Raw genomic sequence first — 20,529 nt, 5'->3', positions numbered from 1 at the left:
ATAAAGTTTTGTCGAGACATAAAAAATATAATAAATTCTATTTTTTGGGTTAGACTTTGGGGAAAAAAAACTTGAGAATCGTTGAGAATGATGGATGAAAGTGTCTTCATAAAATTCCATAACCATGATGGCGTTATATGTCTCCTACAAAACAAAAAAAATTCTAAATTAAATAAGAAAACTTTAGATTATTAATGCAAATAAACATTATGAAACCAAAGATAGCTATCAAAATAAATACAATGAACACTTTTTCTCATGTATCAATCAAGCATCTACCATATAAATTCATTCAAGATGGTCATGAAGATCATTTTATGAAAACAATGGTTGAACGACCACTCCATTGTAGAGGTGATCAAATGAGAAACTTCAATATTGATAACATGAAAACTATTAAAATAACTTTATACAAACACATAACATCATGTGACAAAAAAATAATTATATAGAGAGGTTAGTTTTCCATTCTGTTATAATTTTGCTTGGAACTAGCTCTATTGAAGAAAGGTTGCCTACTCTGTTGTCCTTAATGGTTGAGCATTGGTGGATAACTTGTACATTAAATATTTTTTCATAATTATTACCTAGATTTATATAACGATCAAAAACACTACAATTTGATGAAATAATAATGCTTTTGTTGGAATTGGACATGTTTCTTCTTGAATATATGGTACCAAAAAAGACACAATGAACATAATTAAAACGGATACAAGAAAGTTTATGCTAGTATTTTTCAATGAAATCTTGATCTACAACCAATCTATGGAAACACACGTGGAACACTAAGGGACAATATTTGAATTAATCAAACTACACCAACCAGTTGTCAAGGAAAATAAATGTATGTTTGACAGTAAACAAGTAGAGAGGCATATAATAGTCAAAGAGGGAGTTTCTATTAGTTTTAAAAAGATCAAAGTAGTGGTTAACTGGCTTAAACCTTAAAATGTCAAACAGTTGCTTAGGTTTCTTGGCCTAACTAGTTACTATAAAAGATTTATTAAAGGGTATGGATTGATATGTAAACCATTAACTCAACTACTAAGAAATGATGTATTTGTATGGAATATAGAAGCATCAGAAGCTTTCAAAAATATAAAAGAGATAATGACTCAATCTCTATTCCTAGCCTTACCTGACTTAAACAAGGTGTTTGTTATATAAACAAATGCTTTAGGGAGTGAAATTAGAGCATTCTTGACGTAGAAAGGAAATCTCATAGCTTACATTAGCAAATCTCTAGGTCTATAGCAACAAATCTTGCTACATATGAGACTTAATATAGTGTCTAAGTGGAGACATTATGTTCGGGGCGTACATTTCAAGGTTCAAACATATCATGTCAATTTGAAATATCTAATGGAGCAAAAGATAACTTTTCCATCTCAGCACTTATAGTTAACCAAACTTTTAGGGTTTGATTTCAAGATTGAATACAAGAAAGGAAAAAAAAAAACTATGTAGCTGAAGCTTTATCTTGAATCACTAAGGCCTTGTTTGTTTGCTAGAAAGTAGTTTTTTTTTTGGAAAGTGAATTCCGGGAAAGTGAATTATTTTTTGATGTTTGGTAGTGTATTAGAAAATAAATTGAAAAATACTTTCAGTGTTTGGTTGTGTCATGGAAAATGAGCTGAAAAATAACTTATTAATATTTTTTTTTTAAGTTTATTAAAATAATGAGAAACAAATCTTACAAATTAAAAAGTTGAATGAGAATAAAGATTGAAAAAAATATAATTTCATAAATTATCTCAAATAAAATAAATAATAATCAAAATAATAGAGATCAAATCTAAAAAATAAAAAAATAAAAAATAAAGAAATTAAAATAATAATAATTAACATTTCATAAATTATTTCAAATAAAATTAACTATCAAAAGAATGAGGATCAAATTTGATAGATAAAAAATTTCAATTAAAAAATGATAAGAAAAAAACAAATAACAATTATAAAAATGAAGACCAAAATTAATATAAAAATTAAATTTAAGGGATGAAATTGAAAAAAAAAATATTCAAAAAAAATATATATAGTAATTAAAAGTTTGAGGACCAAATTTGATATAATCAGCAAATAATATGACATTTTTAATTTTTTCACAACTTCCTGAAAGTGTTTTCCGCCAAAAATAAAAGGAAAACACTTTCTTGGAAACCAAACCAAATTTTCCTTTGACTGGAAAGTGTTTTTTATTGACCGGAAAGTATTTTCCGTTAACTAACTTTTCTAATAGCAAACAAACATATGAAAGTTTGAAAAATTATTTCCCGAAAATAACTTTCTGAGAAACAAACACAACTTAAGAGAGAATTGTTTAATATGACAATATCTCAATGATAAACACTATAAAAGAGTTTAGAAATGATATACTTAAGGATCCCAACTATCACCCTCACTACAAGTAGGTGAATAATTACTTAAACAAGAAAGGTAAAAAGATGGTCGGTTATGATTCTAAATTACAAAATAAACTTGTTATGTATCATGACTCATGTATAAGGGGGAAATATTGGGTTAATACCACTACTAAAAGAATTGAGAGTTTATTCTACTAGAAAAAGTAATAAAAACATATAAGACAGTATATGAAGGAATACAATGTGTGCACTGAAAAAAAACAAAATATAAAATGTCTTCCACTTGAGGCTACAACCTCTTCCCATCATTGACTCATTTTAATGACATAAGCATGGACTTTATAGAAGACCTTCTTAAGTGTGGTAAGAATGTTATATATATGATTGTTAGAGAATAATATAAATCATATCTTGGAATCTTATCTAACAGCTTAAGCTATTGAGTTAAAATGGTTCTTTGACATGATATCAAAATCTTGATAACCAAGCGATCACGAGTTCGAATCTCACCATCCTTATTTATTTAATAAAAATTAAGCATAAAGTAATATGAGTTTATCCAAGTTTCAAGCTCAAAAAGCTTTCACTTGAGGGAACATGTTAGAGAATAATATAAATGATATCTTGAAAACTCATCTAAGAACTTAAGCTATTAGATTAAATTAATTTTTTTAATAATGATGATGGATAGGATTAGTAAGTGTCCTCATTTCATGGCTATTGTCCATCCTTATTCTGCGGTTATTGTGGCTACTATTTTCATTAACAATGTGTATAATCTACATGGATTTTCAGGCATGATTGTAGTGACAAGGAACCTGTGTTTCCAAGTCGGTTTTGGAAGCACTTATTTGCCCAACAAGGGGTTGACCAACGTGTTGGCTTGGATTAAAGGATAGTAGTGTCATCTAGAAGAACAGTACATGATATGTAACGAAATTCTGCAGAAGGAAGGATATGGAAATTATGATGAATTATGACCCTCTCTCTCTCTCTCTCTCTCCCCTTGCTTGCAAACTCGTTGTCATTGTGTAGCAGATTTACTCATTTCTTCTCAAATAAATCATCTGGATGCTTTTCAAGTAGGGTTCTATCGAAATCTAGATTACTACACACCAGTGATCCATCCTTGTTAAAGAGACTCGCAGGTTCTACTCAAAGGATACTTAGTTGCAGGCTAAATCTCACTATTCTGAGATTTAATTTGTACCTTATAAAGCAATGATCATTAAGGGATTTTGTCTCAGGATCTTGTGTTGGAATTTAACGAGAGGAAAAGGGAAGTATGAATTAAGTGGTAGGGATCATTCGACCCATAGTTTGGCTAGCCATGAATTCCATTATTCTTTTTCTTGTCATAGCATAGCATAAAACAAATCCACAGCATAAAATTCAGGGAACATAGACTTACCACACTCACTTGGAAAATTACAAACTTAAAGGAGAAAGGCCAACCTATGATCTTTGTCTAGGACGTTACATCGTTTGCGAGCCGAAACTTGAATCACTTGTACAAGTGAAATTAGTTAAACATAGATATATATTCCAGTTATCCAATAATCTAATATATATCAATCTCGAACCTAAAATCTAAAATTTTAGACCAAGAGAATTCTCTCCCTTCAGCAGAAGCTAGCTCTTGGAAGCATATCCGCACGCTTCTGTGCCACTAACATATACAATGAGGTACAAGGGCAGCTATGAGAGCCCATGTTACTTGAAGATATTTTATTACGCAGAGATTTGAACAAGTAGTAGAGGACAGGTATTGGCATGCCCACACCTTGAAAACACAAACAACAAAAGCAATCATGTATTATAATGCCCGAGGCATGTGTGTGGTTGTAATTTCCCCTGATCATAATTCAGAGTTAGAAAGTTTTAGATGTTCTAATTGCTCGTCTTGGGGACAGGTATGTTCTAAGCTCTTTAGCTTTTGGAGGAAAGCGATATAACGAGAAGTTTAATTCCCCTTTTCCCACCTCAAACATTTATTAGTGGTTTCTTACACTTTCGGACATTATATTACTCGGTATATCTTAATCATATGATTATACAGGTGATAAGTTTCAAGGAGCTCATGCTTGTCTCTATGAGAACACAAGTAGAAAACATCAAATGAGTAATTATACTGATAGAGAATAATATAAATAATATTTAGGGGGCTCACCTAACAATTTAAATTATTGGATTGAGATGGTTCCTTAACATAGTATCAAAGCTTTGATGACTAAGTGACCACGAGTTCGAATCTCACCATCCTATTTGTTTGATAAAAATTAAGCATAAAGTAATGTGAACCTATGCAAGTTTCAAGTCTAAAGAGTTTTCCCTTGAGGGAGTGTATTATAAAATAATATCTTGAAACCTCATATAATAATTTAATTTACTAGGTTTTACTGGGTTGAGATGATTTCTTGACAGATTTAATAGTACTAAACTTTCGAGGATGTTGAGGGAAAATCTTTTTGGTAACTCATAATAACACGGCAAATATATATATGCAAGCTAAGGTAGATGGAGAGAGCCACATGTCTAAATATTGACTTATTTTGATGTATTTTTAAATTAAAAAAACCTAATTAAAACACAACTTTTATTACAACCTTAAACTTCCACTAAATTACATTTACAATAATACAACATCAATCCACAATTAGTTCTACACACACACACACAAAATATTTACACCTTCTTAATTAAGAACTAGCATTCTCACATAATATATAATTGAGTGTTAGTAGGTACACTTGAAAAAATTAAATAAGTTTTATTCAGAATATTTTTGAAATCAAATCTTAATACTAGAGAATCAAGGAAGGCACGTCACGCATAAAGTTGGGCTGTTTAATTGTTCAACATTATTGATTGGACTCTACATACGTACGTGTTTATATACGTGTATATATATAGGCTGGATGAATATATGGAATCCAAAACCGGAGTAGGCCAATACATATAATTGAGGAATTCCGACACCTGAAATTTGTACTATGGTAAAATCTCAATCACAACAGTAACAGTGGACTAGGTCAACACTGACTACTGGGAGGGGGGGGGGGGCGATAGAGAGAGAGAGAGAGAGAGAGAGAGAGAGAGAGAGGAGAGAGAGATATAATCAAATGAGGAATTATTGAATTTCACAAAAAAAAAAAAAAAAATCACCGAAAAAGATATCTGTACACAACAAATTATTACATGTAAGAGAGAAAAACAGGATCATCATAAGCATTGTTGTTCTCGTCAAGAGGAAGCATCTATTATTTTTTTTTCTATCATTAACATATATTATATTTTACTATAGCAATAGATAGTAAAAATTATATTATTATTATTATTATTATTATTATTATTTTTTTTAATTTCAAACCTAGTTTTTTTCTTAAAAAAAAAAAACATATTCATCCTTCAATATTAGGCTTTTTTTATATCAAATTTGTAATTTTTTTTCTATTGAGTTATTCTGATCTTATGACTCGGATTGCAAGTTTTGCGGATTAACAATATTGACTCTAGTTGTTTTTTTTTTAATTATTTTTTTTTTCAATTTCGTCTTTTAACATTGGATTAATTGAAAATTAAGTTTCATAATTATTATTTTTATTTGCTTTATATGTTGTATCACAGTCTCATAATCTAGGTTGCAAGTTTTGCAAGTTAGTTAGGTTGACTCGGGTTTTTTTGGTCATTTTTTTAATTGAGTTTTTTTTTTTCTCAATCTCATCCTTCAATATTGAGTTGATTGAGAATTAAATTTTATATCTTTTTATGTAGTTTTCTCGATCTCCTGACTCAAGTGTGATAAGTTAACTTGGGTTAACTTTAATAATTTTTTATCCATTTTTTATTTGATTGTTTTTAAATTTAATCCTTTAATATTGGATTGATTAAAAATTTAATTTTATAATATTTTTTTATTTTATTTATATGAGTGGTTATCAAGGTTTTATGACTCCAAGTTATAGGTTAAGCTGATTGACTCGGGTTTTTTTATCCTTTTTTAGTTGAATTTGGGTTGACTGAGAATTAGAATTCATAATTTATTTTGGTACTGTGTGTTCTATAAGGTTATCTCGATCTCATGACCCAGATCATAGGTTTGATTGGTTTATTCAAGTGGTTTCTTATGTTTTTTTTTTCCTTTTAATTTCATCATTTAATATTGGATTGATTTGGAATTGAACTTAATATTTTGTTTTGATTTGCTTTTATGAGATTAATCCTAGTCTCAAGACCTAGTTTTAGCAGGTTGACTTGACTCTTTTATGAGTTGAATTTTATTTTTAATTTTATTATTTAATATTAGATTGATTGAGAATTGAGTTTTTAAAACATAAATTCCTATCTATAATGTTATTAAGGTCTCATGACTTAGATAACAAATTTGATAGATTAATTTGAGTTTATCTTAATTGATCTAATATGTTTATATTTCAATATTTATAAAAAAAAATATCGTCTTGATTTTTTTTAGTTAAATTATATTTTTATTGATCGTTTATGTTATCTTTGAACCTATTATGTTTACATCAAATCAATCTTCATATTGTTTTTTTTTTCCTTCTAAAAACCGTATTATTAATATTTAGATATTTTTATGTTATTTTTTTTTTAATTTGATGTGCAGCGTAGCGTGTTGAATAATCTAGTTAATGCATGTATAATCTAGATTTTCTTGGAAGACTTTGTGTGGAATATCTTGTTCACTGGCCTACAATCAGGAGTGCCCATTTGATTTTATCATATACAAATGTATATAACTTTGTGGCCCCTGCTACTTTTGATCCCTCCCTTCTTCCCCCTGGGGTACAGTTTGCAAAACCAATATTCAATACCATAAATTACCTTATTATTATACACTACAACATTACATTGTTAATATATAACACTATTATGACTTAGCTTTCCCACTCTTCTCTCTCTCTCTCTCTCAATATCAAAATATTACTCGCAAACACATTGCAAGCTAGTCCAGCTCTTTTCTTTCCTCTTCACAGCCTGTCAAGCTTGAATTATTAAGACCATGATTATATACATATATATTTTTTTAAAGTTATGGTTTGCTTTGTTGCTCCTCTAAGCAAGGGAGAGAGAGACTAAATCTTGGGCCTCTCTGTCAAATACAGGAGATTTTCTCTTGTACCAGATGTGTACTAGTCATAGTATCTTCTCCGATTTCACCACCGCAATTGCACTCCTGAGGTTGTTCCGTCCATATTGGGAAAGAGAAAACATGACTTATCGAAGGTCATGAATGGCTTAAAAGCTTGTTGGTTTTTCAGCTTTTGTTTTTCAGTAATAGACAAGCTAGCAAGTGGCATGAAGGAGGAAGATGTTCAATGAGTCTGGAAGGAAAGTTTTGCGATCTGGTCACTTTATATTGCAGGTGATGATGAGAATTATAGAGTAGCCAGTTTTCTTCTTGTTCGGATTTGGTCCTGGGACTTGAAGTTGATGTTGTTGCATGTATTTTGTGTCTTATGCCATGCCATTAGTAAGAAATTTTGCACTGAATCCTAAGGTTTTTGTTCTGAAAGATGCCTATAGAGCCAGCATTCTTGATCCTTTAGTTTTATATATTAATAATTTGTGATCTCCATGATGGATAATATTCCACATAATTAACTAGTTAAGAATATTACAGGTGCAGAAACTGGTTTTTAAGTCTTTTCTTTCTCCCATCTCATGGTTATCCAGTTTGCTTGTGCATTTGTGTTCTTTTTATTTTATGATTGCTTTATGGCTCTATAACAAGCTTCAGTACCAAAAGTAGGATTTTTACTGTTTTGTGATCTCATCATGTTGATAATATCGAAAAGGTTTGGTTTTGGAAGAAACAGAAAGAAGTGGACACTTTTCTAGAACAAATTTCCTGAAGATGAAGACCACCGTTTCGGCTAGTGATTGTCCCACCAGTGAGAGAGAGAGAGAGACCTACAACCCATGTTTGGTCTCTCTAGTGCCTACATCCCATTTTTCCTTTACATCCTACTTCATTGTCTAGGCACTATTTTGTCACACTTTCAGAGCTCCCAATGCAATTTTGAGCAGTCCCTTTTGTCCCCTCACCTTTGCATAAATTGAACAGAAACCTCTCTTGACATTTTCAAAGACAAAATTAGTTAGTATGATTAAAATTTAGCAAAGAATTCTCATCTTTGTCTTAATTGCTTGCATCTAGATCAAGAAAAAAAGGTGAACTGTATCAAGTCTGTCTGCATATTCTCTGTAGGTAGATCTAAAACGTGGGTAAAATTGAAGAAGATATTGTTTAAAAGATGTTTTTGGATTTGTTTCTTGCTTTTGAATTTTACCTTGTTAAAATTTGATATGACTCGATATTAGCAAAATCTTATCTAGATCACTTTGGTTCCCAGATGTCCCATACAGAATTTAGGTCAACTGCCCTCTGTCTCCACCCCAAAGTAGTGGCATTTGATAAATCCGCCACAGTCATGGAGTAGATATTGAAAGCACATGAAAAAGGAAAAGCATAAGATGGATCACTTCCATCTCCATGCCTTCAATTATAGGCTTCTTCTTTTGTTTTTGATGAAATTGGATATGCTAGATTCTCTGTACTCTCTTGGATTAAAATGAAGTTCGATTATTAATTATCATATAATTTCAGGAATGGGAACCAAACTTGAATATGCCATCAATCTTCTAGCAACTTCACAAAATAGCAGTAGCATTAGTGTACATTGTATGGATGACCTGGAATATTTGCAGACCAGGGGTCTGGAAAAGAACCTTCAAGTTAGCGGGATAGACAAGTTCGGCAGCTCTATGGACAAGATGCCTGGCAAACACAACATAGACTTCATCAAGAAGACAATGCAGTTGCATGAGGATATCTTCAAAGAACAGGTGAGTTTCAATTTTAAAAATATCTTAGAATGCATGTTTTGTAGTGATCGACGTGTTACGACATTTTAACATCGCTACTTTCCAAGGAATAGTTTCCTTCTGAAAACCCTTACGCCAGGGTACTGTTATATGTTCATCATTCTAAGTCAGACCTAGAACCCTCTGAGCAATAATTTCTCCTTTCTTTCCACTGGCTAGCCCCACAAGCGTAAAATCAGATTACTTAAACAGCTGATTGCAGAGATGTAATTAACGGTAAAATGCAACTTGCAGGTAAGGGAACTCCATAGGCTGCACAGCGTTCAGAAGTTATTGATGGAGGAGTTGAAGAAAGGAATTAAACAAAACACAAAGTACTGGACTCCAATAACTAGCTCAGATATTAACTGCTCTCAATTCGTTAACCGGCCTAATTCAGCAGCACAAACCACTTGTGGTTATAGTTTCCATATTCATAGCCTGAGGGAAGACCCAAATTCAAGAGAAAGAAGTGGTAGCTGTTCAGGCGAGACTGTGAAAATGTCACGGGGATTCGACCTTGAAAGGCCTGCAGAGGAAGATATATCAACTGGAGTTAGTGCTGTGGACGAGAACCAAGCAGGGCCAAGCGCTTATGCAACCCAAAAAAGAAAAATGAGCATTGATGGATCTGATGAAGATAGTGAAGTGGAGCTGACATTAAGCATTGGAGGAAGCACAGGCAAGAAAATATCCAAAAACTACCAGACACTTGAGCTCGATTCTCCTGCCTCATTTAAATCTGAACGAAGAGAGGATAGCAGCACTCCAACAACCCCATTGAGCAGCTCTAGAGCAACATTCGATCAGGACAGAAAGCGGCCGCAATGGCTTTTCCAAAGTTTAAGCATAAACAGGACTTGAACTTTTGACATTATGTATGTGTGTATCCTTCTAAACCTTCACTAGACTTGGACCGATAAAAATCTAGGGTCCTGGAATTGAGATTCTTGATTCAGTTCCATCCTCAATCCAATAAATGGATAATCGTGGAACCCTTATCTGGGGCAATACATCGGTTGTGAATAGGACATCTACAGACGTTTGTCAATCTATTTTTTCTTTTCAAGTCCATCAGTTCAGTTCTGTAATTGTTTAGTTTTTCTTCTGCACCAATCTTAAATAGTTTCTAATCTTCTCAAATTTAGAGAAAATTAGAGAACGAAACTAATGCAAATTGTTGGCCTAGAAAAGTAAGCCACCAGGTGTGTATGAACTGTTTAAGGTGATGATGATGATGACCAAACAGGTGGCCCCTCTCCAATACATTTAAGGATGCTGATGATTACCAAGTAGAGGATAAGAGTTCAAGAAAACTTTAACCCCAGCCCCTCTCTTTCTTTCGCAATTTCCTTAAGGAAGGATCTGCCACTAATTTATGTTGTGAAAGCCACGAGAAGTAGAATTGCAGAAGTGACAATGATTAATATCACAGATTCTGCATCTTGCAGTCACAATTGTCAGAATGTGCGAAGTGAGACAGAAGGAATGCCATAGATTCAGTTTTGTCTTCAAATTACTGTCTCGCATTTCAAAATGTTTCGGGGCAGATGGTGCCTGACAAAAACACAGCTTTCCATTTTTTTCTTGATGTTGTATCCATTAGCTATTTAGCTTCCCATAAATGAAAGGAGGACTGGAGCGGTGTTCGTCAGAACAGAGCAATAGTCGGCAAAAATTTGTAGAGTACCCGGGACCCCACCTTGCAAAAATCGGCAAACAGTGAAGAACTCAGCTTAGATATAATTCACAAATGATTTTTTTTTTCCCGAAAGAGATGATTGAAATTTCGTTGTTCAATCTGTAACCACCCACCAGCTACTGTTAAAGAATGTTATTTAGCACATCTCTTGAATACTTGTGTTTGAATTTAAGAAATTGGTATCAAAGATAGCAGCCATCAGGTCAGAAATTATTGCTATAAATATTCCATGGCTGATTTCATAAAAAATGGCCCTCATTATAGAAAACTGTTCCTGCTGATTCACGCAAAGACCATCAACTGCCTTTTGAGGTTGTTAAACTAGACCGTCGTCCTTGTTTATATCATATAAATCTTGAAAACCAGCTCAGCATGTCGGGTCATCCTTGTCACACCATGATAAACATGGGAATCTTTGAAATTAATGGGAAAGTAATATGATTAAATGAAGTATCATTAGCGTGTTTGTTATGCTCAAGGAAAAATAGATATTGCCCTTACCTTATTTTTTAGATAAAAAGTTAAATTTGTTATGTGTTTTCTTATAAATTTATTTTATGTATATTATTAATTGTCTAAATTATTTTCTAAGCTTATTAATTTAGTAATTTATTTTATTATTTACTTTTTAAAAGAACATAAAAGACTTGTCGAGAAATTTAATCCCTAAAAAATTAGAGAAAATTTCATTGATATAAGATTTTGCATAATATAAATGTGACGTTAATTTCTAAAATAGAAGATTTATCAATTTAAGATTTGAACAAAAAAAAAATTGAAATTAATCCCTAAAGTAGGAGATTTCATCAATTTTGAAATAAAAAAATTTTGACATTAATCCATAAAAATAGGAGATTTATTTTATTTTATTTTGGACTTCTAACAAAACAATTTGACATCGATTAAGAGATTTCATCGATTTTTTTTTTTATTTTGAACGAAAAAATTTGATGTTAATCCTTAAGAATAAGAGATTTGATCTATTTTGGAATTGGATGAAAAATTTTGATATATTCCCTAAAAAATAGAAGATTTCATCGATTTTAGATTTTTTATGAAAATTTTAACATTAATCCCAAAAAATAAAAGATTTCATTGATTTTTTTATTTTGAAAAAAAAAAGACGTTTTCATTTTGGACAATGAATATATTGTTTTATACTAATTATTCTTTATGCTATTATATGTTTCAGGTCCATCGCACTCTTGGTAATAGACATGACATCATTCATATATATAGTTTTGTTAGGTTGGACATGTTATTAATATTTTGTGATATGTAGAATTTATTCATGAATGTATTTATGTATATATTAAGTAGATTCAAGGCTTGTAAAGATAAATGTATGGATAATAATTACCAATCATAAAATTACATGTATATAGTTATGCATTTTATATTTAGATTCTTGGAATTAGGTTAATTGGTTTATATAAAATAATGGATGACAAAGGGATTGAGTTAATAAAATAAACTGATGGTATGCCTATGAATGTGATTGGTATGAATATGAAATGTGAATCGGGTTTTGTTGTTTTGTAGGGAAAAAGTTGTAAGGATAGGAGATTTTGGGTAGAGCCCCGAATAAAAAAAAACTTTATCAAAAAATATATAAATTACAAATACTTGTTATTTGTTCCTCTAACATTTTGATGAATGGTTGAATGTATGGATATTGACTTTGATTAATGGTTCTAGATCTATATGACAAATATGGATTTTTGATGTGTATTAATTTAATGCTTTTGAAGAATTGTTGAAAAAAAAAGTGATTTTTTGGTTGGGTTTGAGATTAAAGCATTATGGAATGGAGTTCGTGTTCATTAGATGTAATAAGAGATTTTATGTGAAAAAGAGAGGATATTGTTGAAAGTGAATGAAGAATGTACGAAAATGTGAATTGGCTTGTAATTGATTTTTTTTTGTTTAACTAACGATTTAGGATACATGGATGATGATTATAAAGGGACATATACTCTTTTTCCAAAAATGATATGATTAACTTTGTAAGAAAAAGTTAAATATTGAATAATTATATGAAAATTGGAATTGTATCAAATAAGTTGAAAATAAAAAGAATTTAATTTTGGATGTGTAATTGATTGGAGTTAAAATAGATGTTATTATGAATAAGGAACATTTATGGATACAATAAAATTTATTTAAAAACATATCGATGCAGGGGATATCGTTGGAATGATTAAATGAGCTAGTAGAGCCACTCATAGTTAGACAATAGATAGGTACTTTGTACCTTGTCGTAAGTTTCTTTATAATTTTCCCGTATACTTTACCTGTGAATTGGTTGGTCTATGAAAATGTAGATAGTAATATTGATAGTGTGTATGAAAAGAAAGATACATAAATTGAGAGAATTGTTTGGTATTCATTAAAGAAACACACAGAATATTGGTTTTCAAATGAGAATGATGGATTGATTGGCAACCAAGATAAGTTGACCAGATTGATTTGTATTCGTTAAGGAATACTAAAATATTGGATTCCAAATGAAAATGCTAGATTGATTGGCAACCAAGATGGGTTGACCGAATTGATTGGTATCGTTAAAGAAAACCTAAATGTTGGCTTCAAAATGGGAATGTTGGATTGATTGGCAATCAAGATGTTTGCTCGAATTAATTGGTATTTGTTAAGAAATACTAGAGTAATGGCTTCTAAATGGGAATGTTGGATTGATTAGGAATTAAAATGGGTCGACTGGATTGATTGATATCCATTAAGGAATACCGTATTATTAGCTTCTAAATGAAAATGCTGGATTGATTGGTATTTGTTAAAAATTTTTGAATCATTGGTTTTCGAATGTGAATGCCAGATCAATTAACAACAAAGATGGGAATGCCAAGATAATAAACACTTAAAGAGAGAGTATTGGAATGTTGACTTTGATATGGAAATGTTGGAATGATTCCTTAAGTTATAAATATTACAAGATTTGTTTAGGTTTGAATGGATTTATGAAAAGATTAATTTAGATGATTATAAGAATTATTAAATATTGTTTAGATAAAAAGTTGATTTTTTTTTAAGTGTTGAATGAGATATTAACTCGTGACTTAGTAAATATTATTGATTTTGTTATAGGTAACTCAAAAGCTTGCCAAGAGTAATAATTAATTGTTGTTTTGTATAGTTTTATAATATCAAACTTGTGAATTGTAGTTCTGGACACTCTATTTGAAATTTAATTTAAATATCCTCGGGTTAAACTAATATTGATAATCAATTAATTAAGGTAATAGAATGTATTTGTTGTTCAAAACTTAATAACGCTATTGTCTTGCATGATTATTATATTTGTCATTGCATTTTAAGTAGTAATTATGTAAATGGGCTTAACTTATGTATGCTTATATTTATTCAAGTTTTGGTTGTCCTAGAGTTAGTATAAATGTTTTGATGTTTTAATTATTAAGATAGATGTGAAATTAATTAATGTCTTAATAGTATGAATTAATAAGAATGAATTAAGGATATAAGGGGATGGGATCCAAAATGATTTAATTGGAAGTTGGGGTGAAGAGTTTGTAATTATGATTTTTTTTTTTTTTTTTTTGTGACATGATTTTGATGTCAACACTTGAAATGTTTCAATTATAAAAGAAATTCTTCTGAAATTTCAATAGAATCTTAATAAGTTAGAAATATAGATATTTTTTGATTGATCCGGTCAATCGATTGAATTACTTGATAAACCAATCGACCGTTTTAATGAATAAAAAATAAAAAAAAAATTGCATTGTTTTTGGATTTATTCATAATGAATTTGTAGTTAAATGTTAGGGATGTTATACTAAATTTCTGGACTGAGAAATATGATTTTTATATAAAGATAATAAAATTACATGATAATGAACATGCATATAACTCCATTCCAAATAGTTGCATTAGAAAATCCAAACAAAACTTATTTTCAAAAGAGACAACAAATGAACACAAAAATAGCACACAATCCGAATCTAAGTTTATACCATAAGTAAACTATTATTTCTCGGATAATAAAAAAATCAACTAATCCCACCCAACTAACCTTATCATGAAACATTAAACAAAACCTTGTTACTCAATAAAAGTCCTCGACGGTCTTGGAACTTCAAGGTGTCATGGACTAGACACAACAGAATACATTTCAATTAAAATCATTAATACACAACAATAAATGGCTTAAATAAAATTTTCATAACTTAGTTTTTTACCTTTATTTTTGAATATTTCAAAAAATTAGAAAAAATCCAAAGAAATATGTCTTTTTAGTAATCTTAGTTAATTTTAATCATTTTTTTTTTATTATTTTCATGTACTTAGAAGTAATCATAAAAAGTACAAAAAAAAATACAAAATACAAAAATAAAAAAACATAGATGGGGTCGAAATTGAAAACTTATTGGAAGAGAAATTGAAGAATAAGAACTTCACTTGACTTTGATTTGGCTAAGATAAGAAAAGTGAAGGGGCAAAGATGAATTTGAAACACTTCACCAAATTAAAATGACAATTAAAGACTTATTTGAAGAGGAAAATTACATTTAGGAGTTAAATTAGTTAAAAATTGGTATAATTTTGGGAACCAAAGATAAATTTGCAATAAATGGTTAAATAGGAGGTCTAAACTAATTTAATTAGGGATGAAATTGAAAAGAAAATGATGATTTAGGACAAATTTGTTTGAAATTGTAGGAATTTGAAAACCATAGATTAAATTAAAAGTGGCTAAATTTGAAAGATCAATTAAGAGACTAAATTGAAAGAAAATATAAGATTAAAAACCCTAATGGAATGAAATTAAAAAATTCAAAAGCCAATGTTCGGGAAGAAAAGGATGAGATACTCGAGAGACTAATTGAATTTTTATCTGACTTTGTTTGAGTCCTATTTTTTTAGTCCAATCAATTTAGTCTAATTAAATTAATTTGATTCAATTTAATTCCTAATTAATTCATGATTGAGCTTCCTTAATTGTTTGAAATCCCAAGAGATTGTTTTTAAACTCTATCTTACATTCAACCCAAAACCCATAACACCAATCATCATCTATAGAAACCATGAAATGAGCCATCACATAACAATTTTTATTTTTTTTTAACAAAGTTAAAGGGTGTTAAAAAATAATATCAAAATAATATTTTTTTTTATTTTTAAAAAATTATTTTTGATATCAGCATATTAAAATGATCTAAAACCATTAAAAAAATAATTAATTTGAAGTAAATAAAAAAATAAAAAAATTTAATTTTTTTAAAAATATAAAATATAAAAATAAAAAGAAACTTAAAAGACTAGACACGATGACAATCACAACAAACAACCCAAAAAATAAGAATAAAAAAACCCCAACTCCGATGTCACAGTAGCCTCTACCGATCAAATCACCATCTTCAACCTCCATATCCCATCTGGAAACCCATCACATACCTGAAACCCCCCTTAGCCACCGTGGGCTTCTTATTTGAACAAAACTTCACTCATCCCCGTAGCATTGGCCAGGGAAGGAAGAGGAGAATAGTTTGATTTAGGCTTCTCTTTTCAGTTTACTATTTCTATCATTTTTGCAGGTTTCATATATAGTAACACATGCGCGTCAACCCAAATCCCCATCATTTCTGCAGGTTTTAATATTTTTAATGTAAACCGAACAAGGTCTTTGTTTTCTATTTTTAGAAACCCTTTATTTAATTTTCCATGAAAAAATCTATGTAGAAAAATAAGAAATCTAGGGATGGAAAAAAAAAAAAAAACATTAGAGTAAACACGAATGATTAAAAGTAAATTTGACGGAAACTTCCAAGTTCTTTGAAAGAGGAAAGAATGAAATATCTTGACTATAATTGGTAAGATTAAAGTATTTTAAAATTTATTGATATTGATAATGAGGTAATAAGATAGGGGTTAAATTGAAGTTTTTCCTTAAGAAAAACTGATATTTTCCGTTAAAAAAATACCAAACAGATCCTCTTTCATTTCTATCGTTTAGATAAACCATCAACCTAAAAAAAATTAATTTAATGGTTAAGGAAATACGCTACCCCTTAAAAGAATTCTTTGGTCAACTTTTGGGATCACAAATCACGATAATTCAAGAAATTCATTTTAATTCACTAAGTGGACGTGGGGATGTGTTCTTCAAGAATGAGACTTGCAATAGAATTCATTTTAATTCACTTGGTCTCTATGCACAATCTATCCCATGTCATGTAATACAAAAAGAATTAATTGAGATATATATAAATTAATTCAAAAACTCACATTAATAATAATAATAAAAACAAAACATCAGCGTTAGAATTGATAAATTCAGCTCAATTTTATTTCCGGCGCCAGCTTCTATGAAGAAAATGGCCTGAGCAATTCTTTCTTTGTGCTAAAAGACACAACAAGTAAACATTTATTTCCGACAAACCACTTCCCAACAGTATAATTTATTGGTTACCCTTGCAAATATTGATACCCCCAGCAATCGAAACAATAACAAAATGAAAAGCAAAAACTACCGCAAAGAAAGAACGACGGAATCCATGAGCGATGAGAAAATAATGCCCAGTTTAGTTTACTCGGGAACAGTCTCGCCGAATTTCACCTTGATTACCAGTCAAAACCCCAACTCGGCCAAGCTTAGTGATAGCAGTCACAAATGCTTGTTGAAAGGCAGCATTGTTTGATGCAAATAGGTTGACAGTGCCTTTCGATCTTGAATCGGTAAACAGTATCTGATCAGAGGTGAACAAGCCCTTTCCATTCTGAAGGTTTTGGTAGTAGGCATTGTCAAACTTCTGGGGTGTGGTCGGGTCCATGTTAATGGCAATTCTTGGGTCAACATTAACAGGGCACATTTGTCTAAGCTGCATAGCATATTGCAGATTTAGAGTTGGGTCAATCCTGTTTCGAGAATTGAATTTGTAAATCCTGTCGGCAAAGCGGCTACAATGAGAGAATCCAAGTGTATGGGCACCTGATATTGACGCAAACTTTTCAGAAGCTAAAACATAGCTTTGCAAAAATTATGTTAAGAATTCACAACCATATATATATTTTGGTGATTTCAGACTCAGTTCAAGCAAAATTCCGCAGAGTTGTATGGCAAGTTTGAAGTAAAATAACTGAAGAGTATAAAACTCTAGATACCTGACAAAGCAATCATATCAGTCTGGGAGAGACCATTGGAAGCAAACATTGTATTCAGCTTGTCCAAGTTGAAAGTAGGATGAGGGAGTTTGCGTTGAACACTGGCTTTTGTAGATACCCTCCCATCACGTCTTCCTAATTCAACTGAATAAGATGGCCCCCCTGTCTGATTTCATGTAAAGATGTGTAGCTGAGTTAGAAACATAATATTAAATATGCTAAAAGATGCCTGGTGTTGCTCTTTTACTTCGAGCAACATTTTCCCATGAATTGCAATAATATCTCGAAGCTATTTTACTATGAGCTGACAAAGTTTCTGGAAAAATGATTTACATATTTTACTGAACAGACTAATGAATCAAGGGAAGAGAATTTGCATACCAAGGCTACAACATCTCTAGTTGCAAGAGCTAGTATATCAGCACATGAAACTTTGTTTCTGCATCGAGGATTGCTATCAACGGCTGCCTTGGCTTTGATCACAGTGTCAAACCCATCACCGGCAAGCGAAATATCATCAGGGTGGTCCTTCTCTGCGTTGTTAGATGGCGACGAAAGCAGCACCGAAGCATCACATCCCTGATGCGAAGAAAGAAACATTAAAACTTAAAGCTATTAGCACTTTACAACGAAAAAATGGTGAAGATTTCTAACTTATCAGAAACTCGATTAAAGAAATAGGATATCGGAAGAAAAACAAGAACAAGAAAAGGGGTCATCAGAAGGAGAACTACTAACCCGGACGAAGCAATCGTGGAAGAGGAGTCGAATAGTTGCCGGGGCAGTCACAAAGGTCTGGCTAAACTTTTTCTGGACAGCAGAGCGGACGAGTGATTCCACATTAGGACAAATGTTCTGGTAAAAGTTTTGTCTAAGTTGAGACGACTGAGCAGAAGCAATTGTGATTAGTAGAGAGAGAAGTATTGACAGAACAATGAATTTTTGATTTTCCATGACACTCTGTTTCTGTTTCTGGTTTCACAAATTAATATGCTTCTCTTAAAAGACGAGTAGATCAATATATGTATATATATAGGTAGACATTCCATGGACAAGACAGGCCGAAACAAGAAGCACTGATTGTAAACTGATGATTATTACAGAACAAGGTCTTCAGTGTACTCTCTAGCCAATCACAATCCTCCAACACACTGAGGATGGAGTGTGGTGGTGGCACAAGTTGGTATTATACAGTTGGCATATTACACGTATAGAGTACAATTCTTGACCCGTCACGGTAATAGAAGTTATTTGTTTAAGAAGTCGTCTGTTCTTTTTTTCTTTTTTTAGGGTTAGCTGGAAGGATTGCATGTGCATATGCTTACATGGAAAACATATTGAAATCCAAGAGAAGGCTAAGAAGTTATTAACGTCACGAAATGTTCTTTAGCCTTTGGATAATGCGGCGATTAAAATAAAGAGATGGCTGTCTTCTTCAAGATCCATTGGCCAGCTCTATTGCACGTTAGTGCCCACCTGCTCTCTTCCCTGAAAAGACGACGTCCAAACCACCCAAGAGGTGTTTAGAAATATTTGGAGTTCTAAATGAAAAGTGGAGTTCTAAAAATATTTTCGTGGTTTTTTTAAAAAATTATTATTTTTTATTTTTAAAATTCTTTATGATATAAACATATCAAAATAATATAAAAACATAAAAAATAAATTTTAAGCCGAGCGTTTGTTGGGTAATTTCTCCTAAATGGAGGACCCGATTGGTAAAGCTTTTTGTTTGGGACCAATAGAAAACTAGGTGGTAATTGAAGATGTGTTCTATGCCTGAAATAGAAATTGCGTATTGCAAAGAACAAATAATAATCAATCCAAAAACTAATTAAACTGATATAAAAAAAAAATTAAGGGTGCATTTGGTTTGAATTATTTTCTTTATTTATAAATGGTTAATGTGAATCTTTCTATGACTTTCTATCATGTGATTAGTTGACAATTTGCCCTCAAGTTTGCCATGTACAGCTATAATTATATTACAATTTACATTGTCATTTTCTTTTCCTGTACATTAACATGGCAGTCGTACTATTAATTATCAACTTGGATGTAATTATATTATATTATATTGGCATTTTCTTTTCCTGTACATTAACATGGCAGTCGTACTGTTAATTATCAACTTGGATATAATTATATTATATTATATTGGCATTTTCTTTTCCTGTACATTAACATGACAGGCGAAGCATTAATTAGAGATGATTATTTTCAATAGGTTTGATTCAGTTTTTTTTTTTTTTTTTAAATAATTAAATTAAAATTAAAAAAATTAAAACCAAATCAAAATCAGTTCAAACTAACCGGTTTCGGTTCAGTTTTGTTTTTTAGGACAAAAACCGGTTCAAACCAGTTAAGCTTGGTTTTTCAGTTTGGCTCGGTTTTTTCTGATTTGACTCGGTTTTTTCCAGTTTAGCTTGGTTTGGG

General features: G+C 31.1%; 2 protein-coding genes across 3 annotated transcripts; one reads left to right on the top strand and one right to left on the bottom strand.

Moving 5' to 3' along the window:
- Positions 1 to 7,256: 7,256 nt before the first annotated feature.
- On the top strand, positions 7,257 to 10,326 carry LOC118051591 (uncharacterized). Of its 2 annotated transcripts, none has more exons than XM_035062261.2 (3): positions 7,257 to 7,752; positions 9,099 to 9,236; positions 9,510 to 10,326. In XM_035062261.2, exons 1-3 carry the CDS (start codon positions 7,699 to 7,701, stop codon positions 10,116 to 10,118), a joined length of 801 nt encoding a protein of 266 aa, XP_034918152.1. In that variant the 5' UTR covers positions 7,257 to 7,698; the 3' UTR covers positions 10,119 to 10,326. The 2 variants fall into 2 exon arrangements, with proteins under 2 accessions (XP_034918152.1, XP_034918151.1); XM_035062260.2 differs by having other exon boundaries at positions 7,258 to 7,752; positions 8,998 to 9,236.
- Positions 10,327 to 17,259: 6,933 nt separating this feature from the next.
- LOC118051592 (peroxidase 16) lies at positions 17,260 to 19,115 on the bottom strand. Its single transcript, XM_035062263.2, has 4 exons — positions 18,835 to 19,115; positions 18,478 to 18,675; positions 18,097 to 18,262; positions 17,260 to 17,923 (listed from the first exon to the last, which is right to left on the bottom strand). Exons 1-4 carry the CDS (start codon positions 19,048 to 19,050, stop codon positions 17,517 to 17,519), a joined length of 987 nt encoding a protein of 328 aa, XP_034918154.1. The 5' UTR covers positions 19,051 to 19,115; the 3' UTR covers positions 17,260 to 17,516.
- Positions 19,116 to 20,529: the final 1,414 nt, after the last annotated feature.

The sequence above is a fragment of the Populus alba genome, chromosome 18, assembly GCF_005239225.2.
Source record: "Populus alba chromosome 18, ASM523922v2, whole genome shotgun sequence".
NCBI classification, from domain to species: Eukaryota; Viridiplantae; Streptophyta; class Magnoliopsida; order Malpighiales; family Salicaceae; genus Populus; species Populus alba.
The sequence above is the reverse complement of the archived record's forward strand: the minus strand, read 5'-3'. Positions and strand labels throughout refer to the sequence as shown.